We start from the raw sequence: 18,747 nt of genomic DNA, 5'->3' as shown, positions 1-18,747 counted from the left end.
TGGTAACCGACTGACAGAGCCACGGATCCCACCGAATCAATTTAAAAAGAGCTGAGGTGTACAGTGTATTGTCACTAATCATAACCCTAACCCTAACTATAACCCTAACTATAACCCTAACCCTAACCCTAACCATAACCCTAACCCTTTTGAAGTGGCCATTTAGAAGAGTATAGACATTTAATCCCAATGATACATCACTTACGTTCACATAATTGATTATATAAAGGTAAGAACACTGTAATATCAATAGTTATGTATCTTTGTACCACAACAGAACCCAAACACAATAGAAAGCAACACTGGCCAACTGGAGAGACTGACGACTGCAGCCAAATCACAGAAAATTGAACACATCCTACAAAATGGCTGCAGTGTCTAAAATGGGTGTGAGCTCGATATTGCCACGCCAAGACAAAAACACTCTCCCCTAGCAGGTACACTGAAGAGAATGAGGTTCAGACTGTGGTAACAAACTCTACAATAATTTATAAATGTTATAATTGGTATGATTTAATTCACTTAAATAGCAACTGAGTCAATGGTGATTGTGGCAATTTGTCACAGCCTAACAGAGTAATATGAACTACACATAGAGAAACAGAAGAATAGGAGAGGTAAGCAGCGGGTGAGAAGAGACCAAAACAGTATGGATGGATGATGACAAAGAATGAAAGACTGAAAGGAGTAGATGGTAGGAGAGAGAGAGAAAGAAAAATAAAGAAATATGTCAAAAATAGACAAATTAGTTTAGTACAGCAACATTAACTGCTGCTACACTACTAGTACATCTACCACACAAAACATCATAATAACATATATGCAGTACTTGTACTATCCAATCATCAGCATCACTATATCTGAAGTGTTTAAAAGAGGTTATACTGAGAGGTGGCATGTTTGGGAGTGATAGAGGAGGAGTAGAGAGAGGCAGAATCAGAACAATTGAGAGAGGGGTGGTGAGAGAGATATATTTGGGATTAAGGAACAAGTGCGTGGAAAAGACGAGGATTAGGGGAGTGGGAGAGAGAAGGACAAAGTGAGAGGAGGAGTGAAGGAAGAGACAGACAAAGAGCTTTGACAGAGAGGGCAGGGATAAAAATAGGTATTGTTCTGCTTCATCTGTTTTCCTTCCTCTCCTCTGCGCTGCTCCCTACCTCTTTACTCCCTTCCTCCTCTGTCTAACTGGGAAGATCGTTAGGAAACCTAACTGAGCCAGACCACCTGCTCTCTACTGCCACTCACAGGTCAGAGGCCGGTACTGTACTTTGTAATGTCCGAGGGACCATTGGATCGTTTCTCACACAGTGTAACCATCAGTCCAGCAGAAGACAATGAGGTTAGGAGACTGGGCTGGGGCTGGGGTTGGAGCAAGGGCATATTGGACCCAGGGCTAAAGCAAGGAACGGGACTTGGTGGAGTTGCGTGGAGATAAGACTATTATTTCATGGTCATTATGGTCTAAGACAGTGACACTGAGACTGAGATCTCTCAGGATTGTAACTGTGGGATTAAAAGGCAGGATCTGGGGGTTGTGACTGTGGGATTAGAAGGCAGAATCTGGCGGTTGTGACTGTGGGATTAGAAAGCAGGATCTGGGGGTTGTGACTGTGGGATTAGAAAGCAGGATCTGGGGGTTGTGACTGTGGGATTAGAAGGCAGGATCTGGGGGTTGTGACTGTGGGATTAGAAAGCAGGATCTGGGGGTTGTGACTGTGGGATTAGAAGGCAGGATCGGGGTGTTGTGACTGTGGGATTAGAAAGCAGGATCGGGGGGTTGTGACTGTGGGATTAGAAGGCAGGATCTGGGGGTTGTGACTATGGGATAAGAAGGCAGGATCGGGGGGTTGTGACTGTGGGATTAGAAGGCAGGATCGGGGTGTTGTGACTGTGGGATTAGAAAGCAGGATCTGGGGGTTGTGACTGTGGGATTAGAAGGCAGGATCGGGGGGTTGTGACTGTTGGATTAGAAGGCAGGATCTGGGGGTTGTGACTGTGGGATTAGAAGGCAGGATCGGGGGGTTGTGACTGTGGGATTAGAAAGCAGGATCGGGGGGTTGTGACTGTGGGATTAGAAGGCAGGATCTGGGGGTTGTGACTATGGGATAAGAAGGCAGGGTCGGGGGGTTGTGACTGTGGGATTAGAAGGCAGGATCTGGGGGTTGTGACTGTGGGATTAGAAGGCAGGATCGGGGTGTTGTGACTGTGGGATTAGAAAGCAGGATCGGGGGGTTGTGACTGTGGGATTAGAAGGCAGGATCTGGGGGTTGTGACTATGGGATAAGAAGGCAGGATCGGGGGGTTGTGACTGTGGGATTAGAAGGCAGGATCGGGGTGTTGTGACTGTGGGATTAGAAAGCAGGATCTGGGGGTTGTGACTATGGGATAAGAAGGCAGGATCGGGGGGTTGTGACTGTGGGATTAGAAAGCAGGATCGGGGGGTTGTGACTGTGGGATTAGAAAGCAGGATCGGGGGGTTGTGACTGTTGGATTAGAAGGCAGGATCTGGGGGTTGTGACTGTGGGATTAGAAGGCAGGATCGGGGGGTTGTGACTGTTGGATTAGAAGGCAGGATCTGGGGGTTGTGACTGTGGGATTAGAAGGCAGGATCGGGGGGTTGTGACTGTGGGATTAGAAAGCAGGATCGGGGGGTTGTGACTGTGGGATTAGAAGGCAGGATCTGGGGGTTGTGACTATGGGATAAGAAGGCAGGGTCGGGGGGTTGTGACTGTGGGATTAGAAGGCAGGATCGGGGTGTTGTGACTGTGGGATTAGAAAGCAGGATCGGGGGGTTGTGACTGTTGGATTAGAAGGCAGGATCTGGGGGTTGTGACTGTGGGATTAGAAGGCAGGATCTGGGGGTTGTGACTATGGGATAAGAAGGCAGGATCGGGGGGTTGTGACTGTGGGATTAGAAGGCAGGATCGGGGTGTTGTGACTGTGGTATTAGAAAGCAGGATCGGGGGGTTGTGACTGTGGTATTAGAAAGCAGGATCGGGGGGTTGTGACTGTTGGATTAGAAAGCAGGATGGGGGGTTGTGACTGTGGGATTAGAAAGCAGGATCTGGGTGTTGTGACTGTGGGATTAGAAGGCAGGATCGGGGGGTTGTGACTGTGGGATTAGAAAGCAGGATGGGGGTTGTGACTGTGGGATTAGAAAGCAGGATCGGGGGGTTGTGACTGTGGGATTAGAAATCAGGATGGGGGTTGTGACTGTGGGATTAGAAAGCAGGATCTGGGGGTTGTGACTGTGGGATTAGAAAGCAGGATCGGGGGGTTGTGACTGTGGGATTAGAAAGCAGGATGGGGGGTTGTGACTGTGGGATAAGAAAGCAAGATCTGGGGGTTGTGACTGTGGGATTAGAAGGCAGGATGGGGGGTTGTGACTGTGGGATTAGAAGGCAGGATCGGGGGGTTGTGACTGTGGGATTAGAAAGCAGGATCGGGGGGTTGTGACTGTGGGATTAGAAGGCAGGATTGGGGGGTTGTGACTGTGGGATTAGAAAGCAGGATCGGGGGGTTGTGACTGTGGGATTAGAAGGCAGGATTGGGGGGTTGTGACTGTGGGATTAGAAAGCAGGATCGGGGGGTTGTGACTGTGGGATTAGAAGGCAGGATTGGGGGGTTGTGACTGTGGGATTAGAAAGCAGGATCTGGGGTTGTGTGTAAAGAGAACATCTTCTCAATCCACTTCCTCATATATATTCACTATATAATTCACTACATTGTGTGTGTGTGTGTGTGTGTGTGTGTGTGTGTGTGTGTGTGTGTGTGTGTGTGTGTGTGTGTGTGTGTGTGTGTGTGTGTGTGTGTGTGTGTGTGTGTGTGTGTGTGTGTGTGTGTGTCCAGGCTAGATAACACACATTTGCTGCTGCTGGGGGTAGCTGTGTGTAGCAGTGGGAAGGGGAGTGGGGTCAGAAGTTAATTCACTGCATCTAGCAGCAGGAGCAGGAGGGACCACATCCAGACCAGACCGCTGCTGGAACATACATGGACAAACCAAGTTATATTCAATGATCATCCCTGTGGGTGGATCTGTCTGTCTCTCTCTCTCTCTCTCTCTCTCTCTCTCTCTCTCTCTCTCTCTCTCTCTCTCTCACCTCTCCCCTTCAACTTCCCATCTCGCTTCTTCCTCCCTCTCTCGCCACCTTTCAGTCCCTATCTCACTCCTTCTTCCCCCCTCTCTCCTCATCTCCTTCACCCTGTCCCTCGGTCTCCTACCCTTTCCTCCTTCTCCTGTTCCTCTCTCCTTCCCCTGTCCATCTCTCCTTCCCGGTTGTCCTCTCTCTCCTCCCCCACCCCAGTTTAAACGCAGAGGTCACTCTGTCTCCCAGGGTCGTGTCTGTCTGGGATGATCCTGAACTCTGACCCCAGGCTTGATCATATTCTAACCACACACAGACCACAGACACACTCACAGAAAGGGCATGTGTGTCCTCACAAGAGCCTTTTCATTGTGGTCATTGTTGATCAATTTATCACTTCTTTCCTGTCACTTACTGAAAACCTATTGGCAGATAAAGCTCGTTTGGCAAGAAAGTCAACGGTTTTGCCAATGCGAAAATTTCGAGTGATTACAAGGATTTATCAAGCCAATCGATCGAGCAATGATCGTGATTTAGTCATGAATTAGATAGGAATCGGATACTATTCAATAGCCACTGACGCTGGAGGGTTCATGACATTTATATCACGTGGTGTGGAGTGGAAAATAACAAGCGATATCTTGAACAACCGCAGCATCAAATTATCACAAAAACAAAATCACCACAATCAATTTCATTAACATATATTACAATAGGCATATAGCTTACATTCCCCCAAAAAATGTGATTCATATTTCCACTGTTATTCATTCATCCACTTTACCTATTTAATATTTCCCGAAAAATATTTCCAACTAAAAACAACGACTAGGGTATGTAGCAGCTTTTCTAAAGACATACCCTACAACTTCTAATATATATATATATGCCTCTCTAAATAGGCCTACTGCAGACATTTTATATTGCTAAATTACTTTATTGTAAAATATGGGCTCTATCTGTTAAATACAATCCAACAAAACTAATTGATTTAACCCATGTTATAATGCATTTTTAAGTCGAACAATGTGGAGAAGTATGGTGGAAAAAAACGTACAGCAAATTGGCACATATCCCGAAATATGGTCCCTTCTTGTCGCAGAAAGGCTGCAGCGTGCAATTGCAATTTTTCCGCTTTAATTGAGGGACTGGCCAAGCGGCCTTTGACCCGCGGGTCATTACTGCATTGTGCTCCGGGCCGCGGAGAGACCCAACACCATTTGGGGGGAGAATCGTGCGCAGAAAACGGATTCATTTTAAACGGCCTGTGGTGCTGATCATGATTGGAACTATAACGAAAAATCTATAGACAATGTATCCTCGTTTTATAAGTTATCTTAGCCTATAACTTGTAAAGTTGAGACACTGAAAATAGTTGGTGCAATAAACCTATGAGGATTTGTGAAGTACACCTGCCAACTGAGCTCTAATCTATAAGGTCCCAAGAAACGATTTAGGACTTGGTTTCAGATATTAGGCTACATTGCATAGCCCAATCCTTTTAGCCTGTTCGGTTGCATAAAAATATCCTATATAGACAACTCACCAACCATAACCACCGGTTTAGATCAATTGAGGGTTTCGTTTTGCAACATCAAAAATAACTTATACAATGGAAAGAGTGTTTTAAAAAGATTTGTAACCTCTAACACATCAGGCTACGTTTACCCTATATTTGGATAGGTAGCGGAAGTATTCTCTGACAATCAGTAAGCCTATAGAACATATTTACAAAAGAACAGTCCAGGAAAATAGGTTAACAACAGTTTGTTTCACATCAGTTTGATTGAATATTTCATGTCGTATGGTATGTATAACGACGTAGACTTGTAGGCTACACAGTTTTTGCTTATTGGAATTATAATATCGTAGTTTATTTAATTCTGATCATTAGTTCAAGTTCAAAGACATTTGGTCCGATAGCATCTATTGTAAACGACTTATTAACACATTTTAGTTAATATTTGAGCTATACGGAGTTTGTGTTTAATTTAAAACTTTGTTTAGATCGATTGACTAAGAGAATGAAGACTCTCTGATATTCCTTCTGAATGTTTTTTTTATTTTTTTATTTTATATATGCAAGTTTCATTGCAAAGTGGTTAAACTTTGTCCCGTTATGCATGGTGTATATCTTGATATTCGAGCAACAATAAATAAGTACAGCCTCTGTAAATGTCCCCATGAATTTGCAAGTGGGCAATATAAAATGAAAGCATTTAAAAAATATATATATGTAGATTTGAATATTATGTATTAACAATTATCCATTCATCCTCCAAAAATATTTTATTTGAAATATCTCTCCTGTGTCATAATGCTAAACTAATACAGATTCCTTCCGACGTGTTATAGGCTTTTTCACACGTTATATGCTTTTTGCAGCATCTGGGCTCCATGCGATAATTTACGTCATGCAGGCTAAACTTTATAATTATAGGGTAGCCTATGTGAACAATCTTTATTTTTTATTTTTAAGAGAAGTCCAATCTCTTTGAACGCGTGCGAAAGAATGCACACCAACACATGGCGCAAAACACCTTCTTGCAGATAGTGTCAAAGTTACAAAACGCAAATGAATAAGCAGAATGAAACGCAATGTAGCCTAGTGCACAAGAACACATACATATACAAAATGAATATAGGCCTACATAGCTAATGCTACGGAATATATATTTCACCTGACAGCAATAACATCGTTAAAGCCTTGTTTCATGGTTTTTAAATATTCCAGAAATAGGCATAAAAACACTGAAACTCAGAACAGCCATACTGTGGTTGGAATCAGAGAATTGAATCACATTGCCTATGCATTTGAAGACATGCTATAAGGAACATTTAGTTTTCCAGCGAAAAGGAGGGCTTTTTAAAACGCCTTATCGTTCCATATTCACAGATACATGGGTATTTGACATGTTTGCATTAGGAAATACAGCCTATTATAAAGCATGATAAGGAAATTCTAACGTTTTCTGGTCGTCATTTTAGAGAGGCCTACTTTGTTCCTATGACTTTCCTAAAAACACAATACTATGAACATTCTGAAAATTACCTCCGGAAGTTCTGGGGGTCAGTGAAACTATATTACATTCAATGACTTTCCTTGTCTTATCTCTCATTTGCGTTCAAATAGGCCTATCGTATTAAGAGCATGGAATTCTGCATTAAAATATTATTATTATTATTATTATAGGGTAGTGCAATTGTAAGACTTTCCTTTAGTTTTTTTTAAATTATCAACTGAATTTTGAATGCAAATATGCATATGCTATTACATAACCATATTCAGCAAATCGTGTTTATTTGCATTCTAGTGCACATATTCAAGTGCTTTAACACACACACACACACACACACACACACACACACACACACACACACACACACACACACACACACACACACACACACACACACACACACCACCGTGTTTCACTTGACGTTTAAACTTGACATATTGTATTCTTACTAGTTAAAGAGAGATGTATAGCCTAATCAAACAACCAACCCTCAAATTATCATCGTTAGTCAATTGACTGGATTAAGAACAGAGCAGAGTGGGCTTTCCCTTTACCGAACTTAAAAGCGATTGGGGAAAACGCTAACCAGACTTGCTTCATATGCTTATTGAATACATAGCCTCTGTATCTGCAGGCTAACTGAATACTTGTAAAGCTCATCACCATCACGACTTTGAGATGTAAAAAATGAGAGAGCTATACAGTTTAGGCCTACTTTATGTGGAATGTATTAAATCTAATTGGAATACTTTAGGTGCACACAATTCTTTCTCCATTTTTTCCAAATAATTAATACGCACGGCACTACACACGAACATTCTATATATTTTAAACCACATTATTAGGTAATATTGGAGGCCTCTGTAGGCAATATAAGCCCATAATATTAAAATACCCTACACTGGACTGTACACCTGTGTATTGTGTGGACTTTACCGAAATATAGCCCATAGAAGCAAGATCGTTTATATTTAAACATTATATTCCAGCTAACAAACTATCACCCAATATCTGATTAAACGTGTGTTTGCGTGGTTGACAAGTAGGTCTATCAATGGCCATAACTAATAATATGATCATGCTTCTCTCTCTGTCTCAGCTCAAACCCTGTCTGAAACATCCGTCTCTGACCACTGACCAGTGTCTGCTGCTCATTAACCAGTGGACTACGGGTTGGGGGGCTGCCGGGGGAATATTTCGTGTATCATATCTTCCTGTGTCTTTTTTCTCTCATGCCTGTCTGTCTGTCTGTCCCTCCAAGTCCTTGGTCCCTCTATTTACACTGCACGTTGTCCGTGGATCAACCACTGCACGTGGAGCCACATAATGACCTCTAAATGGCAATAGGTTCTCGGAACGTTAGCGGGCCAACACCAGTAATATATGGACACTTGCACATGCACGCACACACATAGCAACCGGGCAGCAGAGGTGTGGTGTGTGTTGTAGGCACACACTGCTGCCCAATTTCAGTTATGTGTGAGAAGACTGTGTTTCAAATAGCAACGACTCCCAGGATGATGCAATTCTTCATATTACATTACATTACATAAAAACACAAAACACAACTAGCCTACGTGACAATCATCATTTCAACACAGTGATCAACACTATATTTCATGAATAGATTTTGGTTAAAAGAGATAAGATCACACTGCCTTTGTTCAATTACATCACATAGAACGCTCAGTTTGCTAGAGTCAGGAGCGAGACGGTAGAGCAGAGCCGGGCGGACAGAGGATGAACCTCCGCCAGCCCTGCAGGCTGAGTGTGTCCGCCGTCCCCAGCTCTCCTCCTCTGCGGGTGCTCTGTTTCAGTGCTCGGCCTTATAAAGGCTCAATCCCCTCCTCTTAATTGATTTTCTCATAATTAACTCACTCTGTCCATCGATTTCCCTTCTGCGGTCTATCTGCCCTACAACGGCACTAACACTCCTACTGGCCGTGTAGGGGCCGTGTTATTGTGGTAGGTAGCCTATTATCTGCGGCGATCGGGCAAGCTGCCGAACAAATATCGACCACATTGATTAACAATCCCACCCAATAACACTAAATACACATAGTCTTTATACTGTCACAGTCAAGGGCAAATATAATAGCCTATTCGTGTCCACTGAGTGGGTGAGCATATCGGCTTTTCTCTCATGGCAGACATTTGAAGACTATACACAATTAAACAACAAAAGGCTCATAGCGGCATCAAGGGATTCCACTGAATCCGGGTTGTAGCCTATTTCAAAAACGACTTTAAATAACCACTCATGGTTATGCAACGTTCCGGCTGGACATCTGAATCAAATGACTCATCTGTGTGCAATGTTCGCATTCAACGAATGCAAGCGCAGACACATGATGCGCGTGCATACATAATGTAGAGCGAACTCATATTCAAAATCAAATATTCGCGCGATTCACAGCCAGAAATACAGCATGCAGAGCAGGTGAATGACAGCGCCATTCACCCATCGAGAGAAGGAGAGCGGGGGTATGAGAGGGACAGAGGGAAAGGGTTGCCCACATACATTTATTTATTTTCTAATCAATAAAAAGAAAATCCCTGCCCGCGCAAGAAATCATTAAGGCCGTTATTTTTCTGTCCATCTCCTTCTCTCTCTCCCTCTCTATGACACAGGCAAGTTGGCCTCGAAATTGGACTAAAGTCTTTCTGGTTGTGAATTGAAACAGAAAAGCAATATACTTGAGAAGAAGGTGGAGGGTTTAGAGAGGATGAGAAGAGGCAGAGGGGAAACATGGGAAGCAGAATGCAAAGATAAGTTATCACTATGCAAAGTTGAGCCCTTATATGAAATCTTTATCTTTTTTTGGAGGTGAAAATTTACCAGTGCTTCCATCGGTGAACGTCTCTATCCCCGCCATGCGAGCTGCCTGTCTGAACACGAGAGGGATGGAGTGCAAAGATGGGGAGAGGTGTGTGTATGGGGGGCCAGGGAAAAAGGGAGGAAGGAAGGAAGGGCATAAGGGGAACACAATCTGGGGTGGGGGCTGTGAATTAGAAATTGGGGGAAGGTTAGAGGTGAAGGCTGGGTTTTGGGGTGCGGGGGTTGGGAGCACGCGCCCGCCCTGTATGGTAGGTAACACCCTAACCTTTCATGTCTCCCTTGCTGTCCTAATTGTGTCTCCCTCTCTCCTCTACTCTCCTCTCTCGCTCTCTCTCCACAGCTCGCGTTCGCTTCCCATCTTTCACTCTCGACGTCTCTCAGCGGTTTCCATGGCGACGTGGTGTTTGTGGTGCTGCTGCTGAGGAGAAAGAGGCGCGTGCATGTGAGACCGGGACAGCAAGAGGGATAGTGTGTGAGAGAGGGAGATAGGCAGAGATTGTCATTTAAGAGAATGTGAGGACAGATTTCCAAATCTAAAAAATCTAATTCAAAATGAACATTTCATAATATGGTAATAACACCCAGTAAAATCATCAGTGTTGGCTGTGTTCTGTATTCTGCGGAATAGTATGATTTCATACAGTATAAAGACGGCATATAGAATAATAGGTATACGAAAAAGGTTTCCTGACATGTTTATGAGAGGTAACACATTTGTTGTCACAGATCATTTTGAAGGGCCAGTGGCGCTTAAAAGCTGATTAATTAATAGACAATATTAATAGCCTAGCAATCAATTAACATTAAATTGTCAATATTCAGGGTCCATCAATTCCTAGAACGCAATGACCTGGAACAGAAGTTAGATCCACAGTTCCAATACCGGACATATTGGCCTACCTCTGGATATTCAGTGGGGCTTTTTCTATATGCAGCTCTCTTCAAATGGACTGTTCACCTCATGCTGCCATCTGCAGGCCAGAAACAGCGTTATTTAACAGAAAAAAGGAATGGATAAGAACCTTGTTTTTGGTGGATTTACTTATTTTTGTGTAATATTTTCCTTGATAATAATGGTAAACATCTGTGTGCATGAACATAGACACAGCAGAATTTACCACACAAACTGGATGGGAGACGGCCTAGCCTGCTTCAAGTGGACATAGTGTAATTCCTTCCCCAGAGAGCTCCAGCTCTATTATCTTTAGACCGTCCAAGACCTAGACCCCAACAATTGTGAGCGCGGTGTGAAAAAGCACACCTGTCCTTTCTGGAGATGAAAAGCAGGGACCAGGGTGGACAGACCAAGCATAATGTCCAGAATAAGACCAAGAGGTCAGTTGTGAAATATGCATATTAATGTATGTTTATGTTTAGCTTATCCTTATCCTTTTTTATGCATTGTAAGCCTATGGTGGAGGTAGCTACCAGGCCTGTTGGCTCCAATTTGCATGCATCTAGGCTCGGATCAAACATGTCCAGACCTGATGAAAGAACAGAGCAATGCTTCCATTTCAGTTCAAGGTTGCCTCATTTGAAATTATATAGAACTTCGAAAATGCCAAGTTTTAGGAAATTGTAGCCCACATTCATGTTTTTAAGCATGTCTGCTTTTTATGAAGATGTTTGGACTCGGGTGTTCTGGATCCTTTGATGATGCCGACAATGTCTCATCAAACAGACCTTTTGTGATTGTAACTTGCACAACTCAATAAAAGCTCTATACAAACAAAATACAATTATTTTCAACCAATTTATCAATGAGTCAACAAATACAATACAAAAAATGTATAACTAAATAATATTTTTAAGAATGAACTCTATCTCATGGGCCATGGAGATACAGTATAGTCAACTGTCTCAGTACATTGAGCGTACAAAACATTAGGAACACCTGCTGATTCCATGACATGACCAGGTGAATCCAGATGAAAACTATGATCCCTTATTGATGTCACCTGTTAAATCCACTTCAATCAGTGTAGATTAAGGGGAGGTGACAGATTAAAGAATAGTTTTTAAGCCTTGAGACAACTGAGACATGGATTGTGTATGTGTGCCATTCAGAGGGTGAATGGGCAAGACAAAAGATTTAAGTGCCTTTGAATGGGGTATGGTAGTAGGTGCCAGATGCACCGGTTTGTGTCACCAACTGCAACGCTGCTGGGTTTTTCCCACTCAACAGTTTTCTGTGTGTATCAAGAATGGTCCACCACCCAAAGGACATCCAGCCACCTTGACACAAGTTTGGCAAGCATTGGAGTCAACATGGGCCAGCATCACTGTGGAATGCTTTAGACACCTTGTAGAGTCCATGCCCTGGCGAATTGAGGCTGTTCTGAGGGCAAAAGTGGGTGCAACTCAATATTAGGAAGGTGTTCCTAATATTCTGTACACTCAGTGTAAATCATACAGTATAAAAACACACAACAGATAGAAATGTAATTAAAAAACGAATACTGCTTTTTATTCATTGCTCTGTTTTGCTCGACATGCAAGAGAAGAAACAGCACCCTCCACTCCAGCAGCGTCCAGGCTTCTCCTTCTTCTTCTCACCCCCCTCTTCCTCTCTCACTGCATTCTCTGGCTGTTCCATCACCAGCTGGCAGCACGACGACATGGTCATCAGGCTCTGAAGCTCCTCCACCTCCTCTCCTTCCACCTCTGTCACCCTGACAACCACCTCACTGACCCCGGTGACATGGATGTGGATCTGGCCGGCGTCCCTGGTGCTCATTGACAGAGGGCTGCTGGGCTGGGAGAGCAGAGTGGTGGCGTCAGTGGGTTCCATGGGGTCAGAAAGATGCACGGTGGTGGGAGCCTGGGGGGTAGCATCAAACTTCACCACCTGGGGCCAGGGGTGGGCTGGACTAAACCCTGGCTCAAAGATGGAGTCACGGTAGAGCTGAGAGCACTGAGCCTGTTCCACCTGTGGCAGGGCATGCTGGGATAGTAGCGGTGTTGTCGGGGCTGAGTTCGGGTCCAGACTGAGGTTGTTCATAGAGCCCCTGTTGGGTCCATCATCACCCTGGGTGGATCCACAGGCTGGTGAGTAACCAGCAGGGGGTGTGCTGGTAGGCAGCAGCAGGGCAGTGCTACTTATACCACAGCCTGGTCCAAACACTTCAGGGAACATCTGTGGCTGGAAGAGCTCCTGAAGGGAAGGGGCAGTCTCAACGGCCAGGTCCACAGGGAAGACAGTTGGCGGTTGGCTTGGAGAGCCAGGCTCAGGGGTGGTGGTCTCCAGGAGCATGGTGTTGGTCACAGCAGGCTGGGGCTCCTCCATGGTTGAACATGTTGCCCCAGAGTTCTCCAGGCCTTTATCCCATAACTCTTTGAAAAAATAATTTTTTAGAGAGACAGGGTCTTCATTGAGGAAGTCACTGCTCAGAGCTGGACCATCAAAGCAGCCTTTCAGTTGACCCTTCAGTTCTCTGCAGAAGTCAGAGTTGGTGCGCATGAGCCTGGGTGTCCCTGGTTCCTGGCTTGGTGTTGAGAAGGACAGGCCTCCAAACATCTCTCTGTTCATCAAGGGATACATCTGGCATTCTGGCTGGCCATCGAATAATACAGCCTCTGAGAAAGGCAGTGAAGGCCCAATCAGATTTTTCTCTGGGGGTTGGTCCCCCTTGCTGTTCTCCATGTCTGCTGATCAAACTATGAAGACATTTGAAAATTCCTAGGCTTTATTAAGGGTGGGCCTGGTCAGAACTCAACATTATTACATATAACATTGTTACATCAACGTTGTGACCCACACTAAAACAAGGTAGTCATCATAACTGTGAACCGCGAAACACGTAATAATGTGTTTCACGGTTCTAAGACTTTTACCGTCATGGCGGAAATTGAGAGAATAGGAAAATAATTCATGTTTTCACCGCTGCAGAGCACACACAACATAGCCTACCTGTTACCCAAATTGCCAGAATAAATGTTAATGTGGTAGCCTAGGCTATTTTCGTTGGTTCATACTATAACTAAATGCTACTTTGGAATAGGCACATAGAAAGGTGGTTTTAGGTCAAATCAGGAGCTTTGGGTCTCTATTTATATGTAACCAAATTTACACCACATATTTTTTTGTACAGTAAATTTACACACAAAATGGATGGATCTTCCTACCTTTTCAAATTCACTAGTCACTCGCACAATGACCACAGGCCCACCTGGAAGAGATGGGTAGACTATATTTGAACCTAGGTTGTTTGTATTTGAACTGTGCATAATAAAGATTTCAGTACCTTGAGTTAAGAATGCTGCAATATTATTTTTGTCTTTCTAACTTTAGATAGTAGCCTATGTTGAACATTAGAAACGCCGGGGAACTAATTGACCAACATCAGTGAGTCAGCGAGCGGATTAATTGTATAGTTGTTGAGCAGCTGATATTATTCCTGCTGGCACCAGTCGAAAACCTAGACCCCAACAATTGTGAGCGCGAGCTGAAAAAGCCCACGTCCTTTCTGGAGATGAAAAGCAGGGACCAGGGTGGACAGACCAAGCTTAATGTCCAGAATAAGACCAAGAGGTGAGTTATGAAATATACATTTATGTTTAGCTTATCCTTTTTTATGCATTGTAAACCTGTTAGCTCCAATTTGCATGCGTCTCGGCTCGGACCAAACATGTCCAGAACTGATTAAATAAAAGAGCAACACTTCCATTTCAATTAAAGGTTGGGTATGAAATTAGAACTTAGAAAATGCCGTGTTTGTAGGAAATTGCAGCCAACATTCATGTTTTAAGCACATCTGCTTTTTAAGAAGACGTTTGGACACAGGCGCTCTGGATGCTTTGACGATGCCGACGATATCTCATCAAACAGCGGATGCCTTGGCACTAAAGACTTTCTGTTTTAACTAAAGAGTTATGATTAAAGACCTTCACCTTTAGGTATACTCTACACATGTATCTAAATCTATTTACTTTGTTTTAGTCCAAAAGTCACCAGACGACTGAAAAGGTGTATTTGGCTTTTCCCACCTCTTGACCTGTGAGTAAGTGTGAATGAATAGGCTACACGTGCCTGTGCTGTTTTCTATATCAAAGGTAGACTCGGCGAAATGACCTTGCCACAAGCAGCACCACAGACATTGAGATGAGCCAGATGCAAGACTTCCTCCCCATAGACATTAAAACCATTAGATAGCACCGACGTCATCCTCGTATCCCTGTGGAAAAATCTCGATGGCTCATGAAGTCGGAAATATTTGAATTTGAAACGCCTCATATTGCTGGTCAAGGCTAGATAGTATCCAGCTTTTGTCAAATTAACATCAAAAGTTGAATCTTTTTGGATTTTAGATAACTCTAACCCGTTTCCTAACCTTACTTTAACCTAATTATCCCAACCAGCTGTTAATTATCCTCACCTGCTTTGTAATTTTTCCTAACCTGCAACGAAGTGGTGTTAATTTGTCAAAAGCTGGATCCCTTCTAGTCACGACCTGCCTATATGTAACCTTTATTTAACTAGGTAAGTCAGTTAAGAACAAATTCTTATTTACAATGACGGCCTACCAGGGAACAGTGGGTTAACTGCCTTGTTCAGGTGCAGAACAACATATTTTTACCTTGTCAGCTCAGGGATTCAATCCAGCAACCTTTCAGTTACTGGCCTAACACTCTAACCACTAGGCTACCTGCCACGCCATTGGGCTGAATGGCACCAACATTACTAAGGATCATCAAGATAGTGGCCAAAATTAGCAAAGGATCATGTTCGAAGCACTAGCGGTTCTGGGGGGGGCAATGCCCCTGTGACAACAATTTTGGACCCCCTTGTGGCCCCCCTAAATGTGGAGTATGAAATAACTTTTACATAACTAATTTTTGCTATTATTCTTTTTTTTACATCCATTATTAGACAGTGGCAACGATGATGATTATGAACATGGTCTTTTGCCTGCTAATGCCTGCAATGCAGTGAAGAAAACGATATGACAACAATAACGTCTAATGTAACTGGCCCTTCTAAAAGTACAACTGGCCCCAGCTTGGCCCCCCCAGTTGAAATAGTCTAGAACCGCCACTGGTTCGATGTAGTCGTTTTCATCCTGCCTGAGAGACACGTGCAAAGAGCGTGCATGAGGGCGCACGCCTCTTCGTAGCCTGCCGGCCTGTGATTAGTCTGTGTCAGTACAATGGTCTGGTCTGTGTCGGGCTCCCGAGTGGCGCAGCAGTCTAAGGCATTGCATTTCAGTGCTAGAGGCATCACTACAGACACCCTGGTTTGAATCCAGGCTGTATCACAACCGGCCGTGATTGGGAGTCCCATAGGGTGGCGCACAATTGGCACAGCGTTGTCCAGGTTTGGCTGGTGTAGGCCGTCCTTGTAAATAATAATTTGTTCTTTACTGACTTGCCTAGTTAAATATTGTTTATTTATTTAAACATGGTCCTGTGTGAGGACTAGTAGTCAAAATGGATCAGTATTTAATTTCATATATCAATTTGTAGCGAATTTTTTAATAATTCACTGTGAAAGGATTTGGAGATCCCAGGTCCACTTGCCACAAAGAGACCGAAGAGGACCAGGTCACTCTCTAGTTCTCATATTATAGTCACACTATGATGTAGTCAGTTGAATCTCAGTTTCTTTTTTTCAGATTCTATTGTCCACATTGTTTTTTGTTATAAAATTTCAGTTTCATTTGTGTCTGTTCTATCATGTTCTACCTCAGGAAGTTGGAGCCAGCTCCACCCCCTCTCTCTGAACCTCCAGACACCAGGAAGTCAAAGAAGAAGAACATAATCCCTGGCCCACCTGCCACTCAGCAAGTGAAGAGATCCAGATGTCCTCCCAGCCCCTGGACCCCTAACCTAGTGGAGATTAGACGTAGGCCACCTACAGTCACACCTCCTACCTGTGAGATAGGTGTAACTACATTTACCTTGAGATCTAAGGTAGCGACAAGCCCTACCTTGAAGTCAGGTGTAGCCACATCCCCATCTAGCGGTGAAGCCTTTTCCACATCCCCTGAGAGGAAGAAGATGAGGAAGAAGAACGGGAAGAGGGCCAGGTGCAGTGGTGCGGCCGTTCCTACCCCCCCTGAGAGGAAGATGAAGAAGAGGGCGAGGTGCTGCCCTGTCCCACTGAACAACCCCTTGTCTGTCTGTCGGTCGCAGAGGGCCACCCAGGGCAGGAAGGCCTGTGTGTGGTGTAAACAGGAGAAAGAGCGGAGGAAGACCATCTGGCAGTGTGAGGCCTGCCAGGTGGCCCTCTGTCTCATACCGGGTAGAAACTGCTTCAGGGCCTGGCACAAGACTCACAAGTGGAACGAGGAAGTCATCTTCAGTCTGTTTTCTTAAATGTTGTCAAATATGTGGGTCTGGAGCCTCAGCATGAGATGTTAGTGGATTGTGGTCAAAAAAGGCCACTTTCAGTTCCTAGTTCATATAGTTTAAGTAGAATTCAGGTATACATGCATTAAATAAGAAATATTTCCTTTGTGGGTGTTTTTGCAAGAAAAGAAAGTTTAAAAGTTTGCTACATTTTTTTAAAAGCCCCTTTCCTCATGTTGTTTAAGTTGACATATTAAATGCATTGTTAAAAAACAAATATGCCTCTTTCAGATGTGTGCACTTTGTACATTACTTTACAGTTCTTGTTCTTACAACTAACTGGTCCAAACAGTATCTTTCAATGCTACTTACAAAGACAGAAGAACCCAAAAACAACCATGCACAGTGCCTTAAGAAAGTATTCATACCCCTTGACTTATTCCACATTTTGTTGTTACAGCCTGAATTCAAACTGTATTAAATCGATTTTTCTCACCCATCTACACACAATGCCCCATAATGACAAAGGGTAAATGTTGTTCTTAACTGACTTGCCTGGTTAAATAATTTTATATAAGTATTCAGACCCCTGAGTCAATACATGTTAGAATCACCTTTGGCAGCAATTACAGCTGTGAGACTTTCTGGGTAAGTCGAAGTGCTTTGCACATGTGGATTGTACAATATTTGCACATTATTCTTTAGTAAATTCTTCAAGCTCTGTTAGGTTGATTGTTGATCATTGCTAGACAGCCATTTCAATCTTGCCATAGATTTTCAAGCTGATTTAAGTTTAAACTAACTAGGCCACTCAGGATCATTCAATGTCGTCTTGGTAAGCAACTCCAGTGTATATTTGGCCTTGTGTTTAAAGTTATTGTCCTGCTGAAAGATGAATGTCTCCCAGTGTTTGTTGGAAAGCAGACCGAACCAGGTTTTCCTCTATCATTTTGCATGTGCTTCGCTCTATTCGGTTTATTTTTATAAGTAAAAACTTGCTAGTTCTTCCTGATGAAAAGCATTCCCATAACATGATGCAGCCACCACCATGCTTGAAAATATGTTAAGTGGTACTCCGTGATGTGTTGGATTTGCCCCAAATATAACGCTTTGTATTCAGGACAAAATGTATTTTGTTGCCATTTTTACTTGTGCCTTATTGCAAACAGGATGCATGTTTTGGAATATTTGTATTCTGTACAGGCTTCCTTCTTTACACTCTGTAATTTAGGTTAGTATTGTGGAGTAACTACAATGTTGTTGATCCATCCCCAGTTCTATCACAGCAATTAAACTATGGAACTGTTTCAATGTCACCATTGGCCTCATGGTGAAATCCCTGAGCAGTTTCCTTCCTCTCTGGCAACTGAGTTAGGAAGGACACGCATCTTTGTAGTGACTGGGTGTATTGATACACTGTCCAAAGTGTAATTAATAACTTCATCATGCTCAAAGGGATATTCAATGTCTGCTTTTTTTTATTTTTACCCATCTACCAATTGGAAAACCTCCCTGG

At 43.5% G+C, this 18,747-nt stretch overlaps 2 protein-coding genes across 2 annotated transcripts in view; one reads left to right on the top strand and one right to left on the bottom strand.

Annotated features, from left to right (window-relative positions):
• LOC106576414 (POU domain, class 2, transcription factor 2) overlaps positions 1 to 10,061 on the bottom strand; it is a 101,695-nt gene extending 91,634 nt beyond the window's left edge. Inside the window, exon 1 of the mRNA XM_045700498.2 lies at positions 9,945 to 10,061. Within this exon, the coding sequence (XP_045556454.2) occupies positions 9,945 to 9,981 (37 nt within the window). The 5' untranslated portion in view covers positions 9,982 to 10,061. The remainder of the gene's footprint in view (positions 1 to 9,944) is intronic.
• A 4,133-nt stretch (positions 10,062 to 14,194) lies between these two features.
• Positions 14,195 to 17,451, top strand: LOC106576498 (uncharacterized). The gene is made up of 2 exons (XM_014153713.3): positions 14,195 to 14,475; positions 16,631 to 17,451. The coding sequence occupies exons 1-2, from the start codon at positions 14,417 to 14,419 to the stop codon at positions 17,256 to 17,258; spliced, it is 687 nt and encodes a 228-aa protein (XP_014009188.1). The 5' UTR covers positions 14,195 to 14,416; the 3' UTR covers positions 17,259 to 17,451.
• The last annotated feature ends 1,296 nt before the right edge of the window (positions 17,452 to 18,747 follow it).

The sequence above is a fragment of the Salmo salar genome, chromosome 02 (assembly GCF_965601325.2).
Source record: "Salmo salar chromosome 02, fSalSal1, whole genome shotgun sequence".
Taxonomy (NCBI): Eukaryota; Metazoa; Chordata; class Actinopteri; order Salmoniformes; family Salmonidae; genus Salmo; species Salmo salar.
This window is presented reverse-complemented; position numbering and strand designations above follow the sequence as displayed.

What these genes read in the sequence shown, in the direction of transcription:
- LOC106576498 (XM_014153713.3), top strand. Translation starts at nt 14,417, where the DNA reads ATGAAAAGCAGGGACCAGGGTGGACAGACCAAGCTTAATGTCCAGAAT. An exon ending in GTCCAGAATAAGACCAAGAG is followed by an intron (nt 14,476 to 16,630) that starts GTGAGTTATGAA and finishes GTTCTACCTCAG; the next exon opens with GAAGTTGGAGCCAGCTCCAC.